Here is a 26,411-nt window from a genome sequence, read left to right as displayed (position 1 = left end):
TGAAACTCTGCAGTTGGACTTTTACTCGACCCCCGATTTTCGGGGCGTTACATTATGTTTGGATGAATGTAGTTTATGTCTAGATGAATTTACATAGTTTGGGTTTAGATGGATGTGAATGTGAATATGATGAAATATATTATATAACAGGTGTATATCAGGAAGAATATGATGAATTATATTCTAACAGGTGTATATCAGGAAATTTTAGATGAAATATTTTTTTAAAAAAAAAGAGACTTTTACCTACGAAATATTTCGAAGGTAAAAGTCTCCTGAACATTTTTTAGCAACGAAAATTTTGGTAGCTAAAAGTAATTCATTCGAGTTTTCCAAAGCCTTTAGCGACGAAACTATTTATCGCTAAACGTATCATCCAGGATTTTTAGCTACGAAAATTTTCGTATCTAAAAGTAATCCATTCCAGTTTGTTGAAGCCTTTGGCGAAGAAAATATTCATTGCTAAAAGTCTCATCCGGGATTTTTAACTGCAAAAATTTTCGTAGCTAAAAGTAATCCATGAAAATTGTTTGTAGCCTTTAGCGACGAAACTATTCGTCGCTAAACGCCTCATCCAGGATTTTTAGCTACGAAATTTTCGTAGCTAAAAGTAATCCATTCCAAATATTTGAAAATTTGTTTGAAGCCTTTAGCGACGACAATATTCCTCACTAAAAGTCTCATCCAGGATTTTTAGCTATGAAAATTTTCGCAGCTAAAAGTAATCCATTCCAATTTTTTGAAAATTTGTTTGCTGCCTTTGGCGACGAAAATATTCGTCGCTAAAAGTCTCATCTAAGATTTTTAGCTACGAAAAGTTTCGTAGCTAAAAGTAAGCCATTCGTTGTTTGCAACCTTTAGCGACGAAAATTTTCATCACTAAAAGTCTAATCAGTGATTTTTAGCTACGAAACTTGTCGTAGCTAAAAGTAATCCATTCCACTTTTTTGAAAATTTGGTTGCTACCTTTCATTGCCAAAAGTCTCAGCCAGGGTTTTAAGCTACGAAAATTTTCATAGCTAAAAGTAATTCATTCGATTTTTTTGAAAAATTATTTATAGCCTTTAGCGATGAAAATTTTCGTCGTTAAAAGTCTCATCCACGATTTTTAGCTGCGAAAATATTCGTCGCTAAAAGTGACTTTTAACGACCAAAAGTTATTTCGTCGCTAAAAGTTTCATCGCTAAAAACTCTCTTTCTTATAGTGTCCATTCCGTCCACCTTGTCGGCCTGCTCGGTGTGGGCCCAAAAAAGTCCTGACTTGGGCAGTGTCCTCTTCTAACAAACATCACAGTGAGTGAGCCTGGAAAGTTTCAACAGTAGATTCCATTGTCCCCATTGTTTTCCATTATGTGGCCCACACGAGCTCTTGATCAGGCTGATATTTGGGCCCTAGCCGTTAAAATGATACGACAAAAAGGATTGGCGGCATGAATTATACACATACATCAAGGTGGACCCCACGGGCTTAGTCCTTGCCTGCACGCAAAAAAGGGTTCCGTACACATTACTTTCTTCGCCTTAAATACGACATAACTTCTTCTTCCCTGGAAAATTGTACAACTACTAAAACAAGAATAAGGGCATTTTGGTCCAAATAATTTTCAAAAGCATGTCAGAAGGCTCTAGGGAATATATGGAGTGTAATAGCAATTTGAAGTAATTTGCCCAAACTTTGAGGTGAGTACGGTCAATTTCCCATGCAACATTGCCACTTCTTTACTCTTTTAGACATGTGAGAGTCATGTATATATATATAACACCATCCTGATCATATGCATCATCCACAACCGTTGATCTTACATCCCTTCCGGGTTCATGACCCATCCGACTATCTGATTCCTCACTTGCGAGGCTCTGTCTGCCATTTCTCATTGGCATCCCTGAGCTCCTTGAATCACTCAAATTTCCACCGTGACCCAGCATCGTCACATCCTAGTCTCTCCTCCCCGAGGCTGAGATTACAAGGGGGACCTCGTCATTGTTCGTGTCCACTTCATCCATGCCGACCTCTGCACTCTCCTGAATCCGCAGTGCAAGTTCGAGGTTCCACATAACATCACTCATTGCTGGTCGGTCGATTCCCCGATCAGCCAAACACTTCTCAGCCGTCTCCACATATTTCTGGAAGCAGTCTGGCGCGATCTTCCCTTTGAGATAAGGATCAATGATCTGGTCGAGCATGCTCCTCTTCTGGCAATACAAGGCCCACTCAGCTAAGTTAACTTGCTCGTCTTCCAATGAGTGATTCAATGCCGGCCGTGCACATATTACTTCGAATAGCACGACTCCAAATGAGTACACATCGGACTTCTCCGTTAACTGCTGCCAACGGAAGTATTCCGGGTCCATATATCCGAAACTGCCTTTGACGTTGGTGCTTACGTGTGTGTGATCCGATGCAGGCCCCATCTTTGATAGCCCAAAATCTGAAACCTTCGCAACCCAGTTATCATCGAGGAGGATGTTAGACGTCTTGACATCCCGATGGATGATACTAGTATGCTTGGCCCCCGTGTGGAGATAGTGCAGGCCACGGGCAGCCCCTATGCAGATCTTAAGTCTCTGCTTCCACGGTAGTGGTGGCTTTTGGGTCTTGTCGAGATGCTCACGGAGTGTCCCATAGGCCATGTAATCGTAGACAATGATCAACTCGCAGGTTTCATGGCAGTAACCAATGAGGGAGACAAGGTGGAGATGGTAGATCTTCGAAAGCATCTCGATCTCATTCTGGAACTCATGTACACCCTGCTGGGAGAGATGGTTCCCACGTTTTATTGCGACCTTGGTGGAGCCACCATTGATGCTCCCTTTGTAGACCTTTCCAAATCCACCTACTCCAAGGAGGAGTGCCTCATCGAAGTCATTAGTTGCCATCTTGATCTCTTCAAAGGAGAATTGACGACAAAGGTTCAAAGGAGATGGTAATGCCAGACTTCCGGTGCTGTTCATATTAGCTGAGCGTGCAGTGTGGGAGTTGCTGTGCATCCAAATTTGGAGAAACCCACACAGCCCACTGTTGTTGCGCGAATCCTTCCCTTCCCTCAAGTGACGAAGGAAAACAGCTAAAGCAAGAGCACTTAGAGCCAAAATAGTAACAGCACCCATCACAACTCCTACAATAGGTAGAGTCTGATTCTTTGAGTTCCTAGAGTGTGATGATTTCTTAAACAGATTTGGATTCTCAGGTTGATCCTGAGTGAGTACTGGATTAGGTACACCAAGATTTCCTTCCGTGTCGTTCAATTTAAAGATCTCTATGCCGTTTAGGATTGAATCAAAATACTCCGACCCAGATTCTATCTTCGGATGGAGCGCAACCCACAGTTCCGGATGGAGGTCTTGAGCAATTATTACAAAGTAATCTTTATAGACCGGGACTCCATTCGCCCCACCCCATTTAATCACATCAGCAGCCAAATATTCAGCAGTCTGATTATGAATGAAGATGTCAAACACCCTCTGATTCTCCTTGTATATGGATGAGTGGATCTCACAGAAATGAAGCCTGACCACGTAGGTGAACCCCGCATCGATCTGAAAAATCCATGTAAGGTTGTAGTTTTGGTTATTTTTTCGGTCAGGCCCCATCGACCGTGCACTTCTGTAGACTTCCTCTGGCGCAGTGTAGGACGGGACATCAGCTGTGTATTCAAAAGTTTTGTTCAGATCCCATTCGGAGGTGACTCCAATCCCAGCGCCATAAATGTATGGGGAGTCATCGAACCACCTCCGGAACAAAGTGCTGGAATCGTTGATGGCTGGGATGTCTCGTCCGCCAACATTAAGCCGGATGACTGTCTGAAGGGCGGTGTCATTCCGAACCTGGTACATGGTTGGTGGTAGCCCTTCATCAAGGATGACTCTGGCAGTTCGAGAGAAGATATTAGGCATCCAGACAATCTCAATCCCATTCACGAAGGCATAGGCATTAGGGATATTTGGAGATGGGTAGAAGGTTAAATTTAAGAATTCGTCTACCGTGTTAATGGAGAATTCATGAATGAAATAAGAATAATTCAGGGCTTTCGCAGTGATGTAGAAGCTGAAGTTGCGGAGGAGAGTATAACGACTGGCGGTGACAGAGAAGATTGCATTAGACGCGTCAAAACTGCTGTAATTTGCAGGGTAGAAGTAGAGGCGAACGAATTTCCAGCCGGCGTTGACGGAGAAGGTGTAGGTGTACTGGGAATGAAATATACGAGCAGTCATGTAAGGAACGCTGGGAACAGAGTTTTGGGACATGGCACTGGAGATATTCGAGTTTTGGGAGGAGGGTGCAAATCTCGAACCGACATCGCCCAGCCAGCTGCGCCCGTCATTACCTATTGTCTCTGAACTTTCCCCGCAGTTCAAGAGGATAATCTCGGGAGAGTAGTAATTGGACGAAGTTGATTTATTGGTAGCCGCTGAGATTAGATGGAGGAAGAAGCAGAAGCATGGAAAAATGGAGTCGCGATGGAGATTGTTTCCATTGGCTTTCATGGTAACTGAAACAAAAAAGGAGGATGAAATGACCCCTTGGGTTCCCACGAAGCTTTGTACAGTAGGCACTTTTACGACCAGGTGTACTCTCACCTGTAATCTTTGCGTAGAATCCGGAAGCCGATTGGCTGATGTGCCACACACCAGCTGGTGTATTGACGTCAGCAAGTTGTGGGTCCTACCATGAGTTATGTGTTATATGCAAACCGTCCATCCTTTTTTTGAGCTCGTCATAAGGCTTGAAACGAAAAATAAGACACATCTAGTGATCAAGTGGACCACACTGCGAAAAGCAATGGGGATTGAACTTCTACTGTTGAAACCCTTTTTTTGGAGTTCACAGAAGCTTTTGGATCAATATTAATAAATAAAAAAAAAAAATCTTGGTGACCTTATGAACAAATTGAATGGAAAATAAATAATTATGTTAGGCCCTATGATATGTTTAGCTGTGAAAATCATCATCCTGGCTGATATTTGTGGTACGGTCTAGTAGTTGATCTTTTGTTATAATTATTATTTTTTTTTGATAATACTCTAAAATGTTACTGGGGAAAGAATGAACTGTAGATATAAAAAATACATCATTGTGGGCATGTAACTTTGATCTTCTTTGAACCGTTCGTACATTTAGCAGTTCGTACAACGTGGAGGTCGAGGAGCATCAGCTCGTCTTTGCACGTCACGTACTTTTTAAAACAAAAAAAATCGCAACTTTTATTCTTTAAAGCTTTGGGGCTAACACTGAGCTAACAATGAAGTGTGAAGTGTGACTGACGGTGTTTGTACTAACAAGCTAACAACAAATAAAATATAAAAAAACAGTTTGGATGGGCATCACATGAAAATGATCAAAATCCTCACCTATCCCTGAGCGAGGATCCTTACTCTTGCTTGGGGTAGACTCTCCGGAGTTTCAACACCCGGTCAAAGGGTTGGAGTATCCATAGGCGGTGAAATTCCACTAGCGTAGTGTGTGGCGGTGTGTAAAAAACAAAATCCCACGGATACTTACACGAGCAATCTACCCGCTACGTTCACCCAACGCAACTGTGCCGAGCCATACCCAGTCAGGAAATAAGAAGTGCACGAAACTATACTGGACACGGATTGCTTACTGAGTAGACTCTGTGGGGTCCACCATAATTTACATATTTTATCCCTTTTGTCCATCTATTTTAAAAGATAATTTGAGGGCTCTATGCCAAAAACCAAGTATATCCAAGTCTCAAGTGAACCTCACCACAGGAAAAGTGTGAATTGAAATTATATCGTTGAACATTTCCTTTCATCCATGCTTGTGTGATCTATGAACAGGTTGGATGACAAATAAACATCAATGTGGGGCGTACCAAGGTTTCAACGGTGGAAGTCATTATTCCCACTGTTTCCTGTGGTGTGGTCCACTTGAGCTTTGGGCATGCTTCAATTTCCGTCTCAACCACTAAAATTAATAGGAAAAACGGATGTGCAGCGTGGATAACCAACACACATTCACGGTAGGCCCAGCTGAGTTTACTCAGTACGATAAAAGCGGACTGAGTAACTCAGTAGGCAATCCCAGTAGGCAATCCGATTTCTACTGCACCAACTATATAACTGGTGTGTAGTAAACCAGCCAATCCGCTTCCCCTTAGAATCCAATCCGTACGTTTGGTCAATCATCTTTTTCTCACGGTGCATCCAGGAAGTTATACTGCATGTGAAAGTTTTGGTGGTAGGTATCACCGTTCCTAATGTGCTCGTCATTCTCAATGGTGTGGCCAGTTGAGCTATAAATGAGGTTAAATTTCAAAAGGTACAGCTAACATGGAAAGAGAGGTTGATTTTGGAACGTATGGATAACATGATAGGAAACCCCAGATGCATAGGGCTGCATCTATCTTACAAAAGTGGGGTCCCCCACACAGCTCAAACACACCGTGGGTATGAAAAAAATGAAAAAAACATAGCAAAATAACAACAAACACTAATACAACAAACATGGAGAAACAGCTAAAACACCTCCACGTGCTAAGAAACAATAAGAATTATCCAGATTTTTAAAAAAAAATCACTTAAAAACACCAAAAACACTTATAAGGAAACATTCTAAAACACATAAATCCTAAGAAACGGTTCGAGACGACGGAAGCACACAGAGATGAATCAAGTGAAGTAATCCAATAGCATCAAGCGAGCACAACGCAGACGTTTTGAACTTAATGTGAAAAAACCCTAGTGGGATAAAACCACGACACAAAGCAACAATAAATACTATAAAAGTAGAAAATTACAACAATAAATACTATAAAAGTAAAAAATTACAAGAGATAGAGAGAATACCCGATTCAAACAAGCCTCAAATCTCCTTTACAAGCCATTGAAACCCTAGGAATGAGTTAAAAAGCCTTAGATACCTCACAATCTTGAATATACTCAAATATATAGCATTTGGAAGAATCCCATAACGAATTCGAAAATAAATCCCGTAAATTAAAAAATCTATGTAATTTCATGTTACGCTCAATGACACCTTCGACCAACTTCGATGACATCGAAATAAACCTTTGATGTCATCAAACCCACTTCGATGTCATCAGAATAACACTAAAATATTCTAGCAACCAAACATGAAAATCTGAATTTTACCAATGGTATTGAACATCATTCGATGACATTGAACAACCTTCGATGGCAATGAAAAGGGCACCTAAAGTGTCCAGCGAACTAATTCCATTTATTCTGGAAAATCTCGATGGCATTGAACCCGTCATTGACAAACTGTTGAATTACAGATTTAAGACATTTATCAACAATCTCCACCATCCTTCATAGCTTCTTTTCTCATTCTCTAATCCTACCTTGCATCGTAACTCCATCATCACTTCGTGTACACACTACGTCCTTCTTTTACGCATTCGTCAAGCTTAGAGAAGTTGCATAAAACTTGAACTTATCTGTAGGAAACACCTTAGTGAGCATGTCTACTGGATTCACATTAGAATGAATATTTTTCCAGAGTCACGTGTCTTTCCTCAAGCAAGTGTTAGATACAATGGTAACGAACATTAATGTGTTTAGTACATGAATGATAAACTGAGTTTTTAGACAAATTGATAGCATTCTCGCTGTCACAATTAACTGGAACGGCCTCTCGCTAAAGCCCTAACTGATTTATCATGCCTCTCAACTAAACACTTTCTTTGAAAGCCTCTGTCATCGCCATATACTCAGTTTCATTTGTGGAAGGAGTCACCAAAAACTGAAGCTTCAACATCTAACCGATTGCTCTATCTGCCAGTATAAACGAGTAACCTAAAGTTGACTTTCTGTAATCCATACCGCCTGCATAATCTGAATACACATACTCGACTAACTTGCCTCATATCTTTTCAAAAGTTAAGACGTAGTCTTTTGTACCTCGAATATATCGAAGTAGCCATTTCACCGCTTCCCAGTGTTGCTTGTCGGGGTTTGACATATATCTACTAACAATACCAACTACCTATGAAATATCCAGTCTCGTACAGACCATGACATACATTAAAATGCCCACAATATTTGAATAGGGTACACAAGACATATCCTGTTTTTTCTCATTTAATTTAGGACATTGTTTTAAGGAAAGCTTGAAGTGAGCTGCGTTGGGAAAGCTAACCAACTTTGCCTTGTCCATCTCATACTTAGTCAACACTTTTTCAATGTATTCTACTTGAGATAACCAGAGCCAACTCCTCTGCCTATCTCTATAAATATTTATGCGAAAACCCTCTTTGCAACCCCCGGATCTTTAATCCCGAATGTCTTTGATAACTGAATCTTCGGTAAATCGATTTCAAACATGTTGTGACAGCCGATCAACATGTCATCAACATACAATACTAGGATGATGAACTTATCATCACTCAGTGTCTTATAATAGACATAGTGATCGTATTCACTCCTAGTAAATTTCTAACTCAACATGAAAGAATCAAATTTTTTATACTGCTTAGGCGACTGTGTTTAGGTCGTACGACAATTTCTTTAACCTGCAAAACTTGTTATCTACCCCTTATACTTCGTAGCCCTCTGATTGCTTCATGTTTATATTCTCTTCCAATTCCCTATACAGGAATGCAGTCTTCACGTCCATCTTTCCAGTTAGAGATCGTATTGGGCAACCAGTACTAACACGAATCTGATAGATACTTGTTTTACAATCGCGTGAATATTTGTATGAAGTTGATTCCTTCTCTATGAGCATAACCCTTTACTACCAACCTTGCTTTGTATTTATCATATTTCTTTTTGAAGATTCACTTGCACCCGATCACTTTTTGGCCCACTGAAAGCTCCACCAACTCCCATGTGTTGTTCTTGTACAAAGAGTTCATCTCATCATCAATTATCGCCTTCCACTTTTCTGCATCAAGCTCATCAAGTGCCTCCTAAAGAGTAGATGGATCCCCTTCATCTTTAATGAGAGTGTTTGCGATATTAGAGTTATTCCTATATCTCATTAGTAATCTGCGATTTCGTGGCAGATTCCTTCTCATAGGTGGTTGTTCCACCTACTCATGTATCTCTGTCTGTGCATATGTTTATGCTTGAGTATCACTTGTGTTAACCTAAACGTCTATGACTAACCTGTCCGGTTCCTTTTGTTCATCATGCTCACTCTTGTAGAATAGGGACCCTTCGTCGAATTTGACTTCCCGACTAATGATGATTTTATGTGTGACCTTGTCATACAACCTGTAGCCCTTCACACCACTACTATAGCCAATAAAGATGTATTTTTTAACTATTTGGTCTAACTTATCTCTCTCAACTGATGGTACATAAGAGTAAGCCTCACAACTAAATATACGCAAATATGAGTAGTCAACCTTATGACCACTCCATACTTCCTCTGGAATCTTACAATCAATCGCCGTATAAAAAGACCAATTCACTAAATAACAAGTCCTGTTAATGACATCAGTTCATAGGTCTTTACACAACCTAACATTACTAATCATGCATCGGGCCCTCTCTAAGAGAGTCCGATTCATTTGCTCAGTCACACCGTTATGCTTGGGTGTGTGGCGCACTGTGTTGTGCCTTATGATCTATTCATCCTTATAAAATTGATTAAATTTAGTAGAAGTAAATTCACCACTGTTATCAGTTCTTAAAACTTTTACTTTTTACCCTGTTTGCTTTTTCACCATGGTCTTCCATTGTTTGAAATTGGTGAAAATCTCAGATTTATTTTTTATTAAATAAACCTAAACTGTCTGGGAGTAGTCATCAAAAAATGTGATAAACCATGACGACGCTCCGGCGGAGACCATGGGCAAGGACCACCATACATCAGAATGCACATAATCAAGCATACCCTTGCATACATATTTTCCATATTTAAAAGATAGCTTAGATTGTTTACCATATATACAATGCTCGCATATATTTGAATCAAAACTTTTAAAAGCTGAAATTAAACAACGATTAGAAAGTACCTTCATACTTCGCTCGCTCATGTGGCCTAGACGTGCATGCCACATACGTGCAGATGTGGAATCCGCTATAGTTACTGAAGCTCCACCCATTGACATGCTCCTGATTAACCTATAAAGGTTACCGTACCTCTATGCTTTTATGACTACGAGTGCCCCCTTTGAAACCTTAAGGACACTATTGAAATCGGTGAATTTGCACCTAATTACCTTGAGTGCACCAAGAGATATCAAACTTTTCTTCATATCAGGAACGTGTCTTACCTCAATCAAGGTACGCTCCATCCTATCAAATATCATGGTACGAACAATACCAATACCAACAACATTACAGGCATTGTCATTGCCCATAAATACCTGGCCACCATCGTATTTATGTAACACCCCGAACTTCTAATACCCAAACACCACCGTAAGGATCTAACCAAAGTGTGACCAAACATCCAATCCACTCGGAGACCTTCCCTGCTCCTACAGAATCTGAGCACTCAGGGTAACCTTCACCCATAGATCAACCTACTCGGCGACCTAAGGATAAGAATAGGTGTCAAGATCACAATAAGATGAGTCACAAACCAGTAGGAATGATGACAAATAGATTGAAAGAAATTTGACCATCAAATTTGAGAAAATCCGAGAATTAAAATCGAAACACTTTAAAGCATGGCCCACCTAAGCGGTCGATCAGACCCACTCTAGAACCCAAAGATCCTACATTGAGTGAACAGAGTGGATTAACCAAAAATACCCCAGAAGACACCGAACAGGGAGTGCACGTGCATGGATTGCGTACAGCTGTGGAGCACTAAAGTATTAAGCCGGTCAAACCTCGTTTGACTCGGCTAATCTCAAAGAAGAGGACTCTTCTTCTCCACTCCTTCCCACCTTTGGCGTTTCAAACGCACAATCTGCGATAGGATCTGAGGTGGGCCACCATCATGGAAAAAAGGGGAATCAAGACCGTCCATTGGCCACCACTCCATATTTCAACCAAGATGGGCCATGCACAAGGAGAGATCAAACACGCACGCCACTCCCAGCAACTTCACAAGTCATGCGGTCAAGTTCGCCAAGATAGGAAATCTCCGACTCTCAGGCATAGAGAATCCGTCCGCTCTCCAAAGAAGGGGTTCTGAATTCATCTCAAATAAGGAAAGAAGTAGAAGAGAGAACACATCACGCTGTTCCACCGGTTTTCACGCCACAACGCATGGTGCAGAGGGACTTCTTTCGCAGAAGATCTTGCGATCTCGCACTGACCACTAACCTGATGGGCCAGGACACATCGGATGGCAATCTAAAGCCGTTTGGAAGCCCCGTTTCAAGAGGTGGGTTAGACTTAGATCTACCATTGGAACACAGTCCATCTTCCTCGCACGATCGCTGAACGGCGATGACTGCTCTGGTCCCAAAACAGGGATCAAAATCGTTCTTCTCTGGGCCATTCAAATAGGAGACCCCTCCCAGCATGTTAGAGGAAACAAATGGGTAGATCTAGGCCGTAAATCTAAACCCACTACAGGCCAAACAGCGAGACTCCAACAGGCCTGCGCAAACGCAAATCGGCTCGACCAGACTCTCCCTCGCTGGACTGCGTTCGAAGGCCTATAAAAGCCTGGCATGTGGAGGAGAGAAGGAATATCTAGTAGTCACACCAGGAGAAAAGTGAGAGAGAAAAGAGCAGGAAAACGAGTGAAAGAGAGGAGGAGGAGTTCGGACTCTGGAATCCACCGAACTTCAGCAGCAACCCAGACCGGTAGCAAACTTCAATCAGCCGCCGACAGGGAAGAAGAAGGTATAGAACTCGGGTGCGGATGCTAACTCACTGAGTTGCTACTAAACATGACTGGTGTAAACTCTTTCTCCTTCTTTCTTTCTTTCCTTCTCATCCTCATGTCCTCCTTTTTTTTAGATCTCCTTTACCAAAGGTGGTGGAGAATTCCACCGTGACAAAACGAGTCAACTCAGAGGTAAGGCACAACCGAATCTTTAAACATAGACGACATATGTCTTAGCATAAACTTCCGATCCAATAACCCAAAATCTCTAACACTCACCTTAGTCAAAATTCAAACCAGGTGAATCAGAATAAAGGTTGGTCCTAAAATTATATCTCCTAACGTTTAACCATAGCGGACGACCAGACAACAAAGGTGAGAGTTTTTCCTTTAAATTTTGCAGTTTAATTGATTTGATCTCATCTTCGCATGTTTCACGTTTTTAATATTGCTTATCTCCACCATATGGATCATTGTTACGTAATTCATATCACTATATTAATATCTTGTATGCAAGTATCATGTTGGGAATTCCACTTCTAGTGATCAATATAATATCGTGAACGTAATGCGTTACAGGTAGCGACCCTCTTGGTTGGCACGTAATCCTGTAGATTGGTGAGTGCTGCACAATCGATGTAAGTAAATAGTCATTCGTGTTACATCATTTCTTGAGATTGGATGTAACAAATAGTCACTCTACGAACATATTGTGTCAGGTAAGTTACCCAATCGCATTATTGTGTCGCCATGAGATGTTTGCGTAAAACCATGTTAACGTGGGACACGCCAGCAAATCTCCATGGTGTGAGAATGCGGGGTGAGTCAGATATCCTAAAGTGTCTTCCACATTATGACCATGATCATTGAGTGTGATGAACCACACATGTTTTGCTAGGCATGCATACCATATAGAATGTTTGCACATATCGATACCCCTTATATATGTGAAGTATGAGATGTATCGGTACCCTTTCAATATTCTTATGAATCATTTGAATTATTGTAAACCTTAAAGGATAACCATCACTATGAGTAGGGCGTTGACCCTCTCCAACTATACAGATGATGCAGGTGACATACAGATTGAAGACCCAAAGGATCACCTCCCTATGGAAGATTATACTAAATAAATAAGAAAATAATTTCGTAATTTAGTTTTATTTATATTTCCGCCACAAACTTGATTATGTAATAAGCTTCCATTGAAAGAGTATTTGATAATTCATTGAACCTTTTTCCTTTAAATGGAATAATAAATGCAGTAAATTTCCTTCTCATGAATTTGTACTTGTATGCACAAGATGTGTAAAATCAATTAAAACCACACAATGTAAATGATGTGCGAATGAGATTAACGCCTAGAATTCTCAGGACGAGCAAGACTCGGGCCTTGAAATTCCAGGGTGTTACAATTTATAAGACCCATAACCTCCCGAGACCTTCGGTATACTTCTACTTCGACAATGGCATGTTCCTGGCGAACTAGATCGATGAGTTTTGGTCGCAACACTAGTTTTGATTGCGACAACGGCATGTTCCTAGCGTTACGATTCCAACCTTGTGTGGTACACCCTATTTCAACTCTTAAATTAGAAGTTACAATTTTGGCATAATTCAAGGTGGGCTGCGCAATGCACCGGGCCCCACTTACACAAATCCCCATGTTGTCAAATTAATCAATCAATCCATGAATCCATCCATCAATTAAGCCATTTATCACTCATGTCACTCTCTCCCTAGTAGTCAAACAAGCCCATGCCTTTCTCATACAACTCATACCCCTACCTATGCTAGTCATCATTCTTTCTTCTTTTTCTCCATATTTTACCCCTACATATTCCCCTTATTCCCTCCCTATCCTAAAATCTCTACCACAAAAAATCCCTAACTCCCTCCCATTTCTACCATTTTCTAGCAACTGTAGAGATGGATTAAGAGTGAGAAAAAATATTAGAAAAATTAGGGAGAGATTAAGAGAGAAAGAGAGAAAAGAAAGAAAGAGTAGAGAGAGATTAAGAGAAGAGAGTGTTTAGGAGAAATTAGAAAGAGAGCTTGAGAGAGGTTTATGAGGGATTACGAGTAAGTGAAAGAGAAAAGTGAGATTAAATAAGATTAGGGGTGAAGAGGAGTTTGGTGGGCCATCCGATCGCTGATCCGAGACGATCCAACCGTCCATCCTTCTAAGTGAGTGCATGGGAGGGTCAAAACCCTCCCATTCTTTGTGATTTTTCTATTTTGTTGGGCCCACAAGAGTGGGACCTACCTTAATCATGTATTGAGTATGTGGTGGACCCCATAGTGGCGGGAGGCCACCTTGATGTCCGGATTCCTTTTCCTTTCTTTTTTTACTCTCATGGTGTTATGAGACCCACAAGTGGGCCACGTTATTGAAGAGCATGTTCGGCACACTATCATAGCATGGACCACTTTGTGTGGCCTACCGTTATATTTATTTTCTATTTAAACCAATTGATTGTATAAGCACACTTGGATGGTGAAAATACACTAAAAATTGATGTAATCCAAAGCTTCTTGGCCCCGCCATGAGTTGGTCATTCAAATGGATGGAGTGAATTTCCGAGGTGGACCCTACCTCACCCTTAAAATACAAGAGAGAGAAGGAGAGGGGCAGTGGCACTGTCGTTGGACGCAACAACGTCCAGAGACAATGCTCGCACCATCTACTTCCCAAGGCCACTGTGTGGGCTTCCCTCGTGGACCACATCATGATGTATATATGTCATACACACCGTCCATCCGATTTCCCTCCTCATTTTAAGCATTGAGCTCAAAACTGAAGCTAACCTGAATCCTAAGTGGGCCATACCACAAATACTAATGGGTTGGGTTACCCATTGTCATTACTTGCTTTGTATGGAAGGTTTGGAGTGAGTTTTCACTCGTGGGACCCAGATTGATGTATTTCTTAGATCCACACCATCCATCCATCTCCTGGCTCATTTTAACCACGAACCCTGAAAATCTAGCCAATCCAACCTCAGGTGGACTACACCACAACCGACGGTGTGTTTGGGAGTACCCCTCACATCAGCCATACGGACGTGGGGTGGTCGTGGACCCCACCTTGATGTATATGTTTAATCCACACCTTCCACCAGTTTCTCCAGATTATTTTAGGCCATGGGTTGAAAAATGGGATAGATCCGAGCCTCGAGGGGACTGCAATAAGGTACACAAAGTCTTACTATTAGAACTTTCTAAGGCCAACTGTTGTGTGTGTAGGTGATGGACCTACCCAACATTAGTTCTCCTTTGGTCCATAGAGAGCTGACCAATATAATGGACATAATGGATTATCCACTAATGGACCTCATATAGCAGAAAACAAAAATAAATAAAAGAAAAAAAAAAAGTGTCACCGGACGTTATTGCCCAGGGACGTGAGGGCGGAAGCCTCCTTTGGCTGCTCCCACACGTGGACCCCACCATGATGTATGTGTTTAATCCACACCGTCCATCATCTCCTCCAGATAATTTTAGACCATGGGCCAAATTTTGAGGCAGATCTAAGTCTCGAGTGGGCCGTACTAAGGGGAATAATACCCATTTGTTGAAACCTTCTAGGGCCCTCTTTGGAGACCTTGAACACCCAAATAGCCCAAATCAAAGTCTATTGAACTCCACTCGAACTGGCCAAGACAGTGAATGGATTAGATCATCCACTTAGGGCCCACCTTAATAGTGTATGCAAAACATAAAATACATATAATAATAATAATAATAAATTATAAATACCATGCACGTATGCCATAACTCATTCTTGGCCAATTTTGGGTCTCACAAGTGGGACCCTATTCTGATGTTCATATTGAATCCACATCGTCCACCAACTTCTCAATATCATTTTAGGCTATGGGCTGAAAGATGAGACAAATTCACGTCTCAAGTGGGCCGCAATAAGGGAAACAAACTGTTACTATTGAAATCTTCCACGGCCGATTGTGGAGTACATGTTCGACCAAATCAACCAAAATTAAAACTCATTAGATCCACTCGAGATGGACTACGCGGTAACCCAAATTTAGGGCATTACACCAACCTACTGATATGGTCACATAAACCTGATTGAAGGCTTTAAAAAAATATTAGCTTTATCTAAAATTTCTATGGCCCATTAATAGTCCATCACCATATTTTCCTATGGTATGGTCCACCTAAGAATTGGATTTGCTTCATTTCTTTTCTCATGCCCTAAAATAATCTGACAAAGCGGATGGACGGTGTGGATATAGCATCGATACAGCAAGGTGAGCCCCATAGTAAGGGCCGTACCATCTTGCTTGTGGTCAAATTTGCACTTAATCCCCTCTCACCGGAAGAGTCAATACCGAATTCAAGTTGAAGAAAGCGCGGGGCCTATTTTGTGAGTAATTAGGCCACGTGGGAAATTGAATTTCCTTATTATTTTCTCTAGCTTTGGTGTTTACAAACAGTAGAAAAATGGTTTCTCAGTAAACCCCATTTCTTTTCCCACCATTTCAGTGAATCTAAACAAGCCCTAACGTCATCCTTACGGACAGAAATTTAGGTTGTGGATGTTAGCTCCATCTGAAAAGGGATTTAGATCAGTAAATCAGGGTATCATCCCTAAATCCAATAAAGATAAACCCTTGATTACAGAAAATCAGCAAGGGAGGAGTAGAATTCACAGCAAAATCAACCACAGAAAACAAACAGAAAAATCTATATTAAAGGCCTTCCGAGTCCTCAGAACAACGATACACACTGAAATTTCAGTATAAATCCTCTTGAATCCCGCAAATGAGAGTGGAATGAAGCGAAACTGCAATTTCAGAGCAAGATTCTAACGAAAAGTGGTGAGAACAACTCCAAATTCAGATTGATTGAAAAAATCATGAAAAATCGGGTTTTGAGCTCGGAAAAGATTTTTTTTTTTTTTTTTTTTAAAACACCCTACCGGAGAGGTGTGATTTCGAGATATTTCCATAATTTCAAGAGCTTTTAGGGCGCTAAACAGCCGAAGAGAAGAGAGGAGAGGACAGAAATACCTGCAATAGCTGAAAATCGGATTTGATGCGGACGACATACAGATTTTGAGGGGACTATGAGCAAGAGGAAGGCAAAGATCAAGACCTGTTGGTGGCAGCTCTGTTTACTGACTCTGGCTTGAAAGTCGTGCTATTCCATTTGCACTACTGACTTGACTTCTCAGTCAATGGAATAAAATAGTACACTTGTTTGTATGGACACCTCGTGCGACCTATCTTCCACCATAAATGATTGTAGAGACTAAGGTTGATCTGAACCGTTCATCTAGTGTAACATACGCTTTATGTTACAAATTAACTTTAAGTACACGACTAATTTAAATCTTGCAGAAATAACGTTACTCCCGTTTTGGTATCAGCCGATGCGTGTCAACTGTTTTTGTTTCTCACTGATTTTCCTAAGGCAATCAATGGGATGGCCATTATCTTCTGATCAGATCTTTTTAGAATGTCTATCGTGGCTTACTACCACTGTACATGCCTTCAACACGGACGATTAGCACTCCGCGTCCCCTCCCATGCGCGCGCGTGCTTTTTTCCTACTGTACACCTAGAGCCGGGCAAAACAGACCGGATCAGGTGCATCCGACCTGATCAGACCCGATCCAACCCGATCAGAACCGAACCAATGGTCTAGATCGGTGCAGATCAGGTAGTCTCATCCAGATCCGAAATCTTTTCGGGTCGAGTTCGGATTGGCCCTTATCCGACTCGACCCGACCCGAAAAACCGATCCGAATGGATCCGGACCGATCCGATCCTACCCGATCCAGAGTACTTCTTATTGATACTTCTACTTTTTCCTGTGATATGGTCCACTTGAGCTTTGGATATGCATCAATTTTGAGTTCAACCATTAAAATGATCTGAAAAAACAAATGGACGGCGTGGATAAATCACATGCATTCAAGGTGGGCCCCAACAGAGTTTACTGTGTACAATAACAATAGTATTTGCTGGTGTACCACACACAGCTATGTAGCTAGCTGTAGGCGCTAGCTATAGGTACGTGTCGTGCCAAGACGAGCACTGACACTCCTCGAGCTGCGAGTTGTAGAACGATTCAAAGGAGATCAAAGTTATATGGCCCCATAGTGATGTATTTATTATATCTAAACTGTTCATATATATATATATAGAAATCATTTTAGAGCATTATCCTTTAAAAAAAAATGGATCATATCTAAAGATCATCTGGACCACCCTAAAAATAGTAACAGAGAATGATTTTCACCTTTAAACAATTTGGAGGGCCCACCATAACGTTTATTTTCCATTCAATCTGTTTATAAGGTCACAAGGACCTGAATTAAGAGGAAAAACAAATTTGAAATCGATCCAAAACTTCGGTGAGACTGTGACCCCAAAAAGGGTTTCAATGATAGACATTCAATCCTCACTGCTTTTTTCAGTGTGGCCCACTTAATAGTTAGATCTATCTTATTTTTCGTCTCAAGCCTTAAAACAAGCTCGCCAAATGGATGGACAGTTTTGATATAACACATGCACCATGATTAGACCCACCTAACTTGATAATGTAAATACACTATACACCACCTATGCGCACGGGACTTTCGTGCACAGCTATGACGCCATGTTGTGCACGTAAACAGTTGTAACTTGGGAAGAGGATTGCGTAATGAGTAACTCAGTACGCTGAGCGTACTGAGTAAACTATGTGGGTCCACCATGATTTATGTATTTTATCCACTCCATCCATCCATTTTACCAGATAATTTTAGGACTTGAGCCTAAAAATGAAGTATATCTAAACCTCAACTGGACCACACCATAGGAAACAATGTCAATTGAACATTTACCGTTGAAAATTTCTTGGCAAGCACAGAAGTTTTGGATCAAGCTTGTATTTGTGTTTTCCCTTCATCCATGTATGTGTGATCTTATGAACAAGTTGGATGAGAAATAAACATCACTGTGGGCCCTAGAAAGGTTTCAACGGTGGAAGTCATTATTCCAACTGTTTCCTATGGTATGGTCTACTTGATCTTTGGGTTTGCTTAAATTTTGGTCTCAACCACTAAAATAATATGAAAAAACGGATGGATGGCGTGGATAGACCAGATACATTCATGGTGGGCCCAACGAAGTTTACTCAGTACGATAAGAGCATACTAAGTAACTCAGTACACAATCCGATTTCTGTAACTTGTAAGCGCTTGGAGCTCCGAGTTGTACGTCAGTATGCATCCGATTTCTATAACTTGTGAGCGCCTAGAGCTCCGAGTTGTACGAATGACTCAAACGAGTTTAATATGGGCCCCACAATGATGTATTTATTATATCCATACCATTTATCCATTTTTCATGATAATTTTAAAGCATTTATAAAAGAATGAATCATATCTAAAGATCAAATGGACCACACCAAAAATAGCAACGAGGATAATGATTTTCACCATTAAAAAATTCGATCAGGATCGTACCCAATCCGATCCGACTCGGTTTCCCTGACCAAGTCGAACTCGGTTCGGGTCAGGCTAACCATGTATCGGATCAGTTCGAGTCCGGTTTCCTGAACTCGATGCCGGACCGGATTGGGTTCGGATCCGGCCACGTAGATTTCGAGCCCAATCGGGTTGGACCGAATCCAGTCTGACTCGGTCCGATGCCCAGCTCTATGTACGCCTAACTTTTGAGCCATGTACCTTATTATGCCCGTACAGACTTACCTTGGGCACACTTTTACCAGACCAAATTGCCCCCGCTTTATTATATTGCAATCCTTTCACTCACTCACACCCAAAAAAATGTCTAAACTCATCAGTATCAAAATTTTCCTTATTTTCACCCCTTTTCTCCATCAAATCTCCACTGAATCTCCATTGTACACCTACCATCTGCCATCTTACATCTACCATTTGCCATCTTTCATCCTAAACATGGAATCTTGAAGGCTTATCTCTGAAAATGGTGTTTCACTTCAACGCACTCTTCTTCTTCTTCTTCCACACAAATTTCATTGATGCAGCGACTATGGGAGGTAAGGTTGTTTAAAGTATTCATTCTTTCAACCTAGAAATTCATTCAAGTTGACCGAGAAGTCAACCAAATTTCATGCATTTATTCGCCAACTTCAAGAAGTTTCATGATCAATTTAACGAAGTTCCCGGTCAATTTAACGAATTTCTAGGTGAATTTCATGCACTTCGCGGTTAATTTCTGTAAAACCCGTATCCTAACCCATACTGTTCCGTAGGCTTACACGGTCCTCCCGGTCGAATTTCGATGACCTGCGATGCGTAAACAGCAGTTGCGCGTGATCCTAAGTTGTGTCCCGTATATCAGAGTCGGCTCGACTTGAGACTTGTACCATTATGACCGCACCGTCGCCGTGTCTTATGCACCAATCCAATGCCCTGGCAGGAAGATGCGGGCTGATGTTTATTTCGAAGAAACGCCGCACGTTTGTAATCCTAAGAGAATCTCTACAACATGTAAAATCAATCTCATTAATCACCTCATGTCAAGTACAAAGCAACCCATGTTTTCTTTGTCTACAAGTCAAGGAAACCTAAAGTCAACCAAACCATCACCTCACCCATCACTCACATCCATCACCCATCTCCCATCACTTCTCTTTCAACCACCCTTTCTCTCTCTCTCTCTCTCTCTCTCTCTCTCTTTCTCTTCACAAAATCCAAGCAACCAAATGAGCTCATGTCCAAGCTCTTCCATGTGAGAGAAAGTGATTTTTGGTGGCCCATTTTCTCATCCCTTTAACCTTCATTCTAGCCATTCAAACCTCATCTCCCTCCATCAAAGTGAAGCATAAGGAGATTAGCGTTCCAACGGATCGAGAAGATCGAACGGTGAGTGCTCATTAGGCTAGTTTTTCATGTTTTGATGATGGGCCAAGTGAGGCCTACCAATTGATGGTATGGATCTCACTTTGGACCCTAGGTGTGGCCGATGTCCCACCTTGATGCTGATGATCATTCCGTGAAGGGGCCATTCTCCATGGACCCCATCATGATATTTATTTTCCTTGCATGAAAAGAGGTCATCTAGACCATCCATTTTGGGTGGAGAAGGGATCTCCGCCGTTGATCCTTGATTTGGTAGGCCCACATGTATTAGGACCCGCTTGATGTATGATTTCTTGCAAGGGAGGGCTCATAGTGGCGAAGCCCTCCATCACACGTGTCCCACTTTATTTCTCTCTCCCACTCTCTCTTTCTCTCTCTCTCTCTCTCTCTCTCTCTCTCTCTCTCTTTTGCTTTTGTGTGATGGTGTAGTTGAGTGGCCCACTTGGATGGACCCCACTTTGATTTATGTATTTCCCATGCCATCCAACCCCTTTCTTTTGGTGACCCACGTCTATAGGTGGTGCCCACCTCAAATGTATGTACCATGCCAAAACTGTCCAGCGTCCAGGGAGGCTAGACGTTGAAAGGATAACATAAATATTAGTCTTGGTTCAAGGCTATTTGGAGTGAACTGCTCACACAAGCCCCACCCTGATGCGTTGATCCGATCCACGCCGTCCATCTCATTCCCTGGATCATTTTAGGCGTTGAGCTGAAAAATGAAGCTGATCTGAGTATCTGGTGGGCCATAGCATGGGAAACTGTGGTGGTTACCATTGAAAAATCAACTGTTGTTTCTATTTACCAAAATATATTCAATATTGGGCTTGTTTGGCTTGTATTAAGCCATAGGACTCAACGGTTGGATCGGATTCACTTGAAGCGGGCCCCATGATGGAAAACCGCGATAAAAACTCGATTTCAAAAAAATAAAATTAAAATACATGCAGCAGACGCTGCTGCTATCAGAGACGCAGGCAGCGCCTGCTACTGGTGGGCAGGCGGACGACAGCAGACCCACGGCCCTAGCCATGGGCCCCACCATGATGTATATTTATCATCCAACCCGTTCATATGGTGGGCCACTTCCAGTAGTGGGCCCCCTCCAAAAATCAGCCATATCCACGGCTCAGGTGGCCCACATCAGAGGAAAGAGTGGGATTGAATGTCTGCCCTTGAAACTCTTTTTCTGGGCCATGGAAGTTTTGGATCAAGATGAAATTTGTTTTTCCTACTCAGTCAGGTCCATGCGACCTTATTAACTGTGTTGTTTCCTACCGTCCAGGCGGACGATGGAGCCCACGATGATATATGTGTTGTATTCCCACTGTCCAGCGGACGGTGGAGCCCACTATGATATTATGTGTTCTATCGTGTGGACGGCGAGACCCACCCCCACGTGTGGGACGGTGTGTGTGTGTGTGTGTGTATATATATATATTATATTAAATATAATATTGTATTATATTATATATAATATTGTATATATTATATGTAGATTATATTATGTTATATATAAAATATACTTGATGATGGGCCTTCATGTGGACCCCCACCATGATGCATGTGATGCATCCAAGCCATCCAGCTCCTTTGAAAGTTCATTTGATGATATGAGCTAAAGAATGAGTTAGGTCCATAGTTCATGTGGACCCCCACCATGATGCATGGGTTGCATCCAAACCATCCATCATTTGGCAAGCTTGTATTACATGCTTGAGACTAAAAATAAGACAGATCTATAGTTCAAGTGGACCCCACCTTGGTATATGTATGAGGCCCATCTTGATTTAATTGTGGCCATCCATTAAGGCCCGTATGATATGCATATGGGCCATGTGATTAGGCTCGTTTTGACGTATTCTAAGGCCCATCTTGATGTAGTTATGGCCCATCCATTGGGGCCCACCTTTGATATGTATGAGACCCATCTGTGAGGCCTACCTTTGATATGTTTACGGCCCGTTGTTGAGGCTCACTTGATGTATATGAGGCCCATATGATGTGGCCCATTTGATGTATTTGGAGTCCATGGGTTAAGGCCCATTGTGATGTATTAGGGCCCATGGGTTGAGGCCCATTGTGATGTATTAGGGCCCATGGGTTGAGGCCCATTGTGATGTATTAGGGCCCATGGGTTGAGGCCCATTGTGATATATTTGGGGCCCATGGGTTGAGACCCATTGTGATGTATACAAGGCTCGTTATTAAGGCCCACCTTGATGTGTATGAGGCCCGTTATTAAGGCCCACCGTGATGTGTATGAGGCCTGTTGTTGAGGCCCACCTTGACATATATAAGGACCATATGATGAGGCTCATTTGATATATTTGAGGCCCATAGGTCGAGGCCCATTGGGATGTATATAAGGTCTATTGCATTATGTGATTCCACCATGGGTTATGTAATAACATTTATGGTGGGCCATGCCTTGGGAGCAATCTTGGTTTGACGTCCACATTATAAGATTAATGTTGGTTAAATGTCTGCATTATAACTCTCCCTAGCGCTCATTGATAGGCCCATACTTTTTATGTGTTGGTCGTCTAGGCCCATTTGCATTGTAAGGATAGTTCATTACCTTACAACATGCTTAGTATAATTCCATGACTCATGCCATATGCACCATATGTATGCTTGATATGAGTAGTGACTGATCATTGCATATGCCATTGGGCAGACTATTTATGGGACTCCTTATGAGATGGAGTGCCCACATTATCGTGCCATACGCGCAGGATTACTGCATGACTGGATAGTGTGACTCATGTATCTCACATATATGTGACTTGATCATTATACGCCCTAACGACATCAGAGTCGTGGCCTCCACAGACACATCATGGATGGCCAAATGGGACACCAAAAATATTTAGTTCTAGCACTATGGGCACTTAGGATGTCCTTGGGTGAAAATCCAAAACCTCCGAGGCCAGGAGTAGCCCCAACGTCTAGACCGAGTGGAACTTGAGCACCCGAGTGCCGAATACCAGTAGGCCACGTCTCCCACTGTGTCGTGGTCATTTGGGAGGGGGTGTGGCCTTATCCGCCCGAGTGAGGGGGCTATAAGCTAGGTTGAGTATGACCAGCTTGTAAATGAGTCCGTTATCGACGAGCCTGGTAGGTATTGGCAGACTACTGGTCAGGCAGATAGTGAGGTCTATTTCGCTCGTTGGGCTGTGCAGCTAGGGAGGAGGCAGTCGGAGTGGAGTGTAATAGACCCCGGTGATTTTCCCAGAGAGCAACCATACTGATATGTGGACTTATTGAGCAGGAATTGCATATCCATTCATTCATTCATTCACTATCCACTTGGGCTGGTGGTGCGTAACTATTTGTTACGTGTACCATCGCATGGCCAGGATTTCGGTTGGGAGTGCAATTAACCTGAGATCAGGAGTTTACCACATTGAGTTGGACTATCCAAATTTAGGTATGGACTGGTTTGGATAGAAGTCCTTGTGGTGGACCCCGTAGCCTGTGATACTACGTACTATCATCCCGACTTCACATTCCAGCATGGTCATTTCATTCACACCGCATATTACATTGCTTCTGTAGCACTTAACATTTTTCGTTACTATGTTTTTGCACTTATATAGCCTAAATGAGGTTGATGGTATTACGGTTCCTCAGCATAAGTTATTGTCTTTTTATGTTTCGCATCGCATGGCCCTGGGTATGGCCGATAGCATTCATGCCTTACATCAAATAGCCTTGGTACAACTGATAGCATTCATGGACTTACCGCATATTTTTGCATTACTTTGATATTGTATGATTCATGATCTTGTCAGTATTTTCGCTTATTCCGATGGTGTATGATTTATAGGCTTTATTATATACTTGGCACTTACCTTACAAATACTTTCACCACCCTCTAAGTTTTCTATAAGCTTATGCACGATAGATGCGTGCAGGCGGCGTTAGGTTGCAGCAGCGTTGAGCTTGGAGCATGCAATGGTCTTCTAGAGTTTTGATTTTCGACATATGTATTTCCCTTTCACCATTGTATTCAAATATTTATATTAGTGGATATGTGATGATGATGTTGCCCTTTGTGATTTGGGTAAACTTGTGGTTATGCTCCATACAAAAAAAATCATATTGAAAATCCTCTTTGTAGGATCCCAGGATCGGAATCTGGTGTATGCGTGCTGGGAGCCGAGAATGGGGTACTACGGAGGCTGTTAGCACTGGATTCGACAAATCAGGAATTTTGTGAGCCCGGTTTTTTAGTTTGGGGCGTGAAAATTTCACGCAATTATCGATTAATTTCACAAAAAAATGATTGACTCATCGGTCAAGTTCACCTTCTTTGCGGTGAATTTCAATCACTTCCCAGTTAATTTCATTCACTTCGTGGTGAAATGCACTCACTTCGTGGTCAATTTCACTCACTTCGCGGTGAATTTCAATCACTTCGCAGTGAATTCCATTCACTTCGCGGTGAATTCCACTCACTTCACGATCAAGTTCAATCACTTCGCGGTCTATTCCAATCACTTTGCGGTAAATGTCGCTCACTTCATGGTCAATCTCACTCACTTCGACTATGAAGTGAGTGAGATTGACCATGAAGTGAGTGACATTCACCGCGAAGTAATTGGAATAGATCTCGAAGTGATTGAACTTGACCATGAAGTGAGTGGAGTTCACCGTGAAGTGAATAGAATTCACTGCGAAGTGAGTGGAATTCACCACGAAGTGATTGAAATTCACCGCGAAGTGAGTGGAGTTCACTACGAAGTGATTGAAAATCACCACGAAGTAAGTGAAATTCACCATGAAGTGATTGAAATTCACCGCTTAGTGATTGTAATTCACTGGGAAGTGAGTGAACTTGACTGCAGATTTCACTCAAATATGACCGACTCATCGGTCAAGTTCACTCACTTCATAGTGAATTTCAATCACTTCGTGGTGAATTTCACTCACTTTACGGTGATTTTCCCTCACATCGCGGTTAAGTTCACTCACTTTATGGTGAATTCCAATTACTTCGCGGTGAATTTCAACACCTCATGGTCAAGTGCACTCACTTCGCAGTCAATTGCACTTACTTCGCGGTGAATTCCAATCACTTCGGGTCAAGTTCACTCACTTCGCGGTCAAGTTCACTTTGCGGTGAATTTCTCTCACTTCACGGTGATAAGTGAGTGAAATTCATCGCGAAGTGAGTGAAATTCACCGCGAACAATGTGAAATTGACCATGGAGTGAGTGAACTTCACCGCGAAGTGATTGGAATTCATCCCTTAGTAAATACACCCCTGCAATTCGTCACGCCCCAAACTCAGAAAACGGGCTCACAGAATTCTCGATCACCGAATCCGGTGCCGACAGCCTCCGTAGTACCCCATTCTCGGCTCCCAGTGCCCATACACCAGGTTCCGATCTTAGGATCCTACAAGGAGAATTTTTAGTGTGAATTTTTTTAGATAAAGGAGCATAACTACAAGTATACCCAAATCACAAAGGCAATATTATCATCACATATCCACTAATATAAACAGCTGAATACAGTGCTAAAAGGGAATTACATATATTAAAAATTGAAGCTCCAGAAGACAGCTGCACACTCCAAGCTCAACGCTGTTGTGACCTAACACCACCTGCACGTATCTATCGTGCATAAGCTTATAGAAAGCTTAGAGGGTGGTGTAAGTGTGTGCGCAAGGTAAGTGCCAAGTATGTAATATCAGAGCAATGCAGAAATATGCTGGTAAGTCCATAAATATCATCAGCCTTATCTGGGTTATGTGTTGCAAAAACATAATAAGCCAATATTATATACTGAGGAAGCAATGTAGATCAGCTATGCAAT

The 26,411-nt window shown here is 41.9% G+C and overlaps 1 protein-coding gene across 1 annotated transcript; it reads right to left on the bottom strand.

The window, feature by feature from the left end:
- Nucleotides 1-1,749: 1,749 nt before the first annotated feature.
- Nucleotides 1,750-16,882, bottom strand: LOC131223895 (receptor-like protein kinase FERONIA). Its single transcript, XM_058219458.1, has 2 exons — nt 16,759-16,882; nt 1,750-4,490 (listed from the first exon to the last, which is right to left on the bottom strand). The coding sequence occupies exon 2, from the start codon at nt 4,483-4,485 to the stop codon at nt 1,936-1,938; it is 2,550 nt and encodes an 849-aa protein (XP_058075441.1). The 5' UTR covers nt 4,486-4,490; nt 16,759-16,882; the 3' UTR covers nt 1,750-1,935.
- Between the last annotated feature and the right edge of the window lie 9,529 nt (nt 16,883-26,411).

The sequence above is a fragment of the Magnolia sinica genome, chromosome 13 (genome assembly GCF_029962835.1).
Source record: "Magnolia sinica isolate HGM2019 chromosome 13, MsV1, whole genome shotgun sequence".
NCBI lineage: Eukaryota > Viridiplantae > Streptophyta > Magnoliopsida > Magnoliales > Magnoliaceae > Magnolia > Magnolia sinica.
Note: the sequence above shows the minus strand (reverse complement) of the source record. Positions and strands in the feature narration are given on the sequence as shown.

Coding starts and splice junctions, on each gene's coding strand:
- LOC131223895 (XM_058219458.1), bottom strand. CDS start 4,485: ATGAAAGCCAATGGAAACAATCTCCATCGCGACTCCATTTTTCCATGC.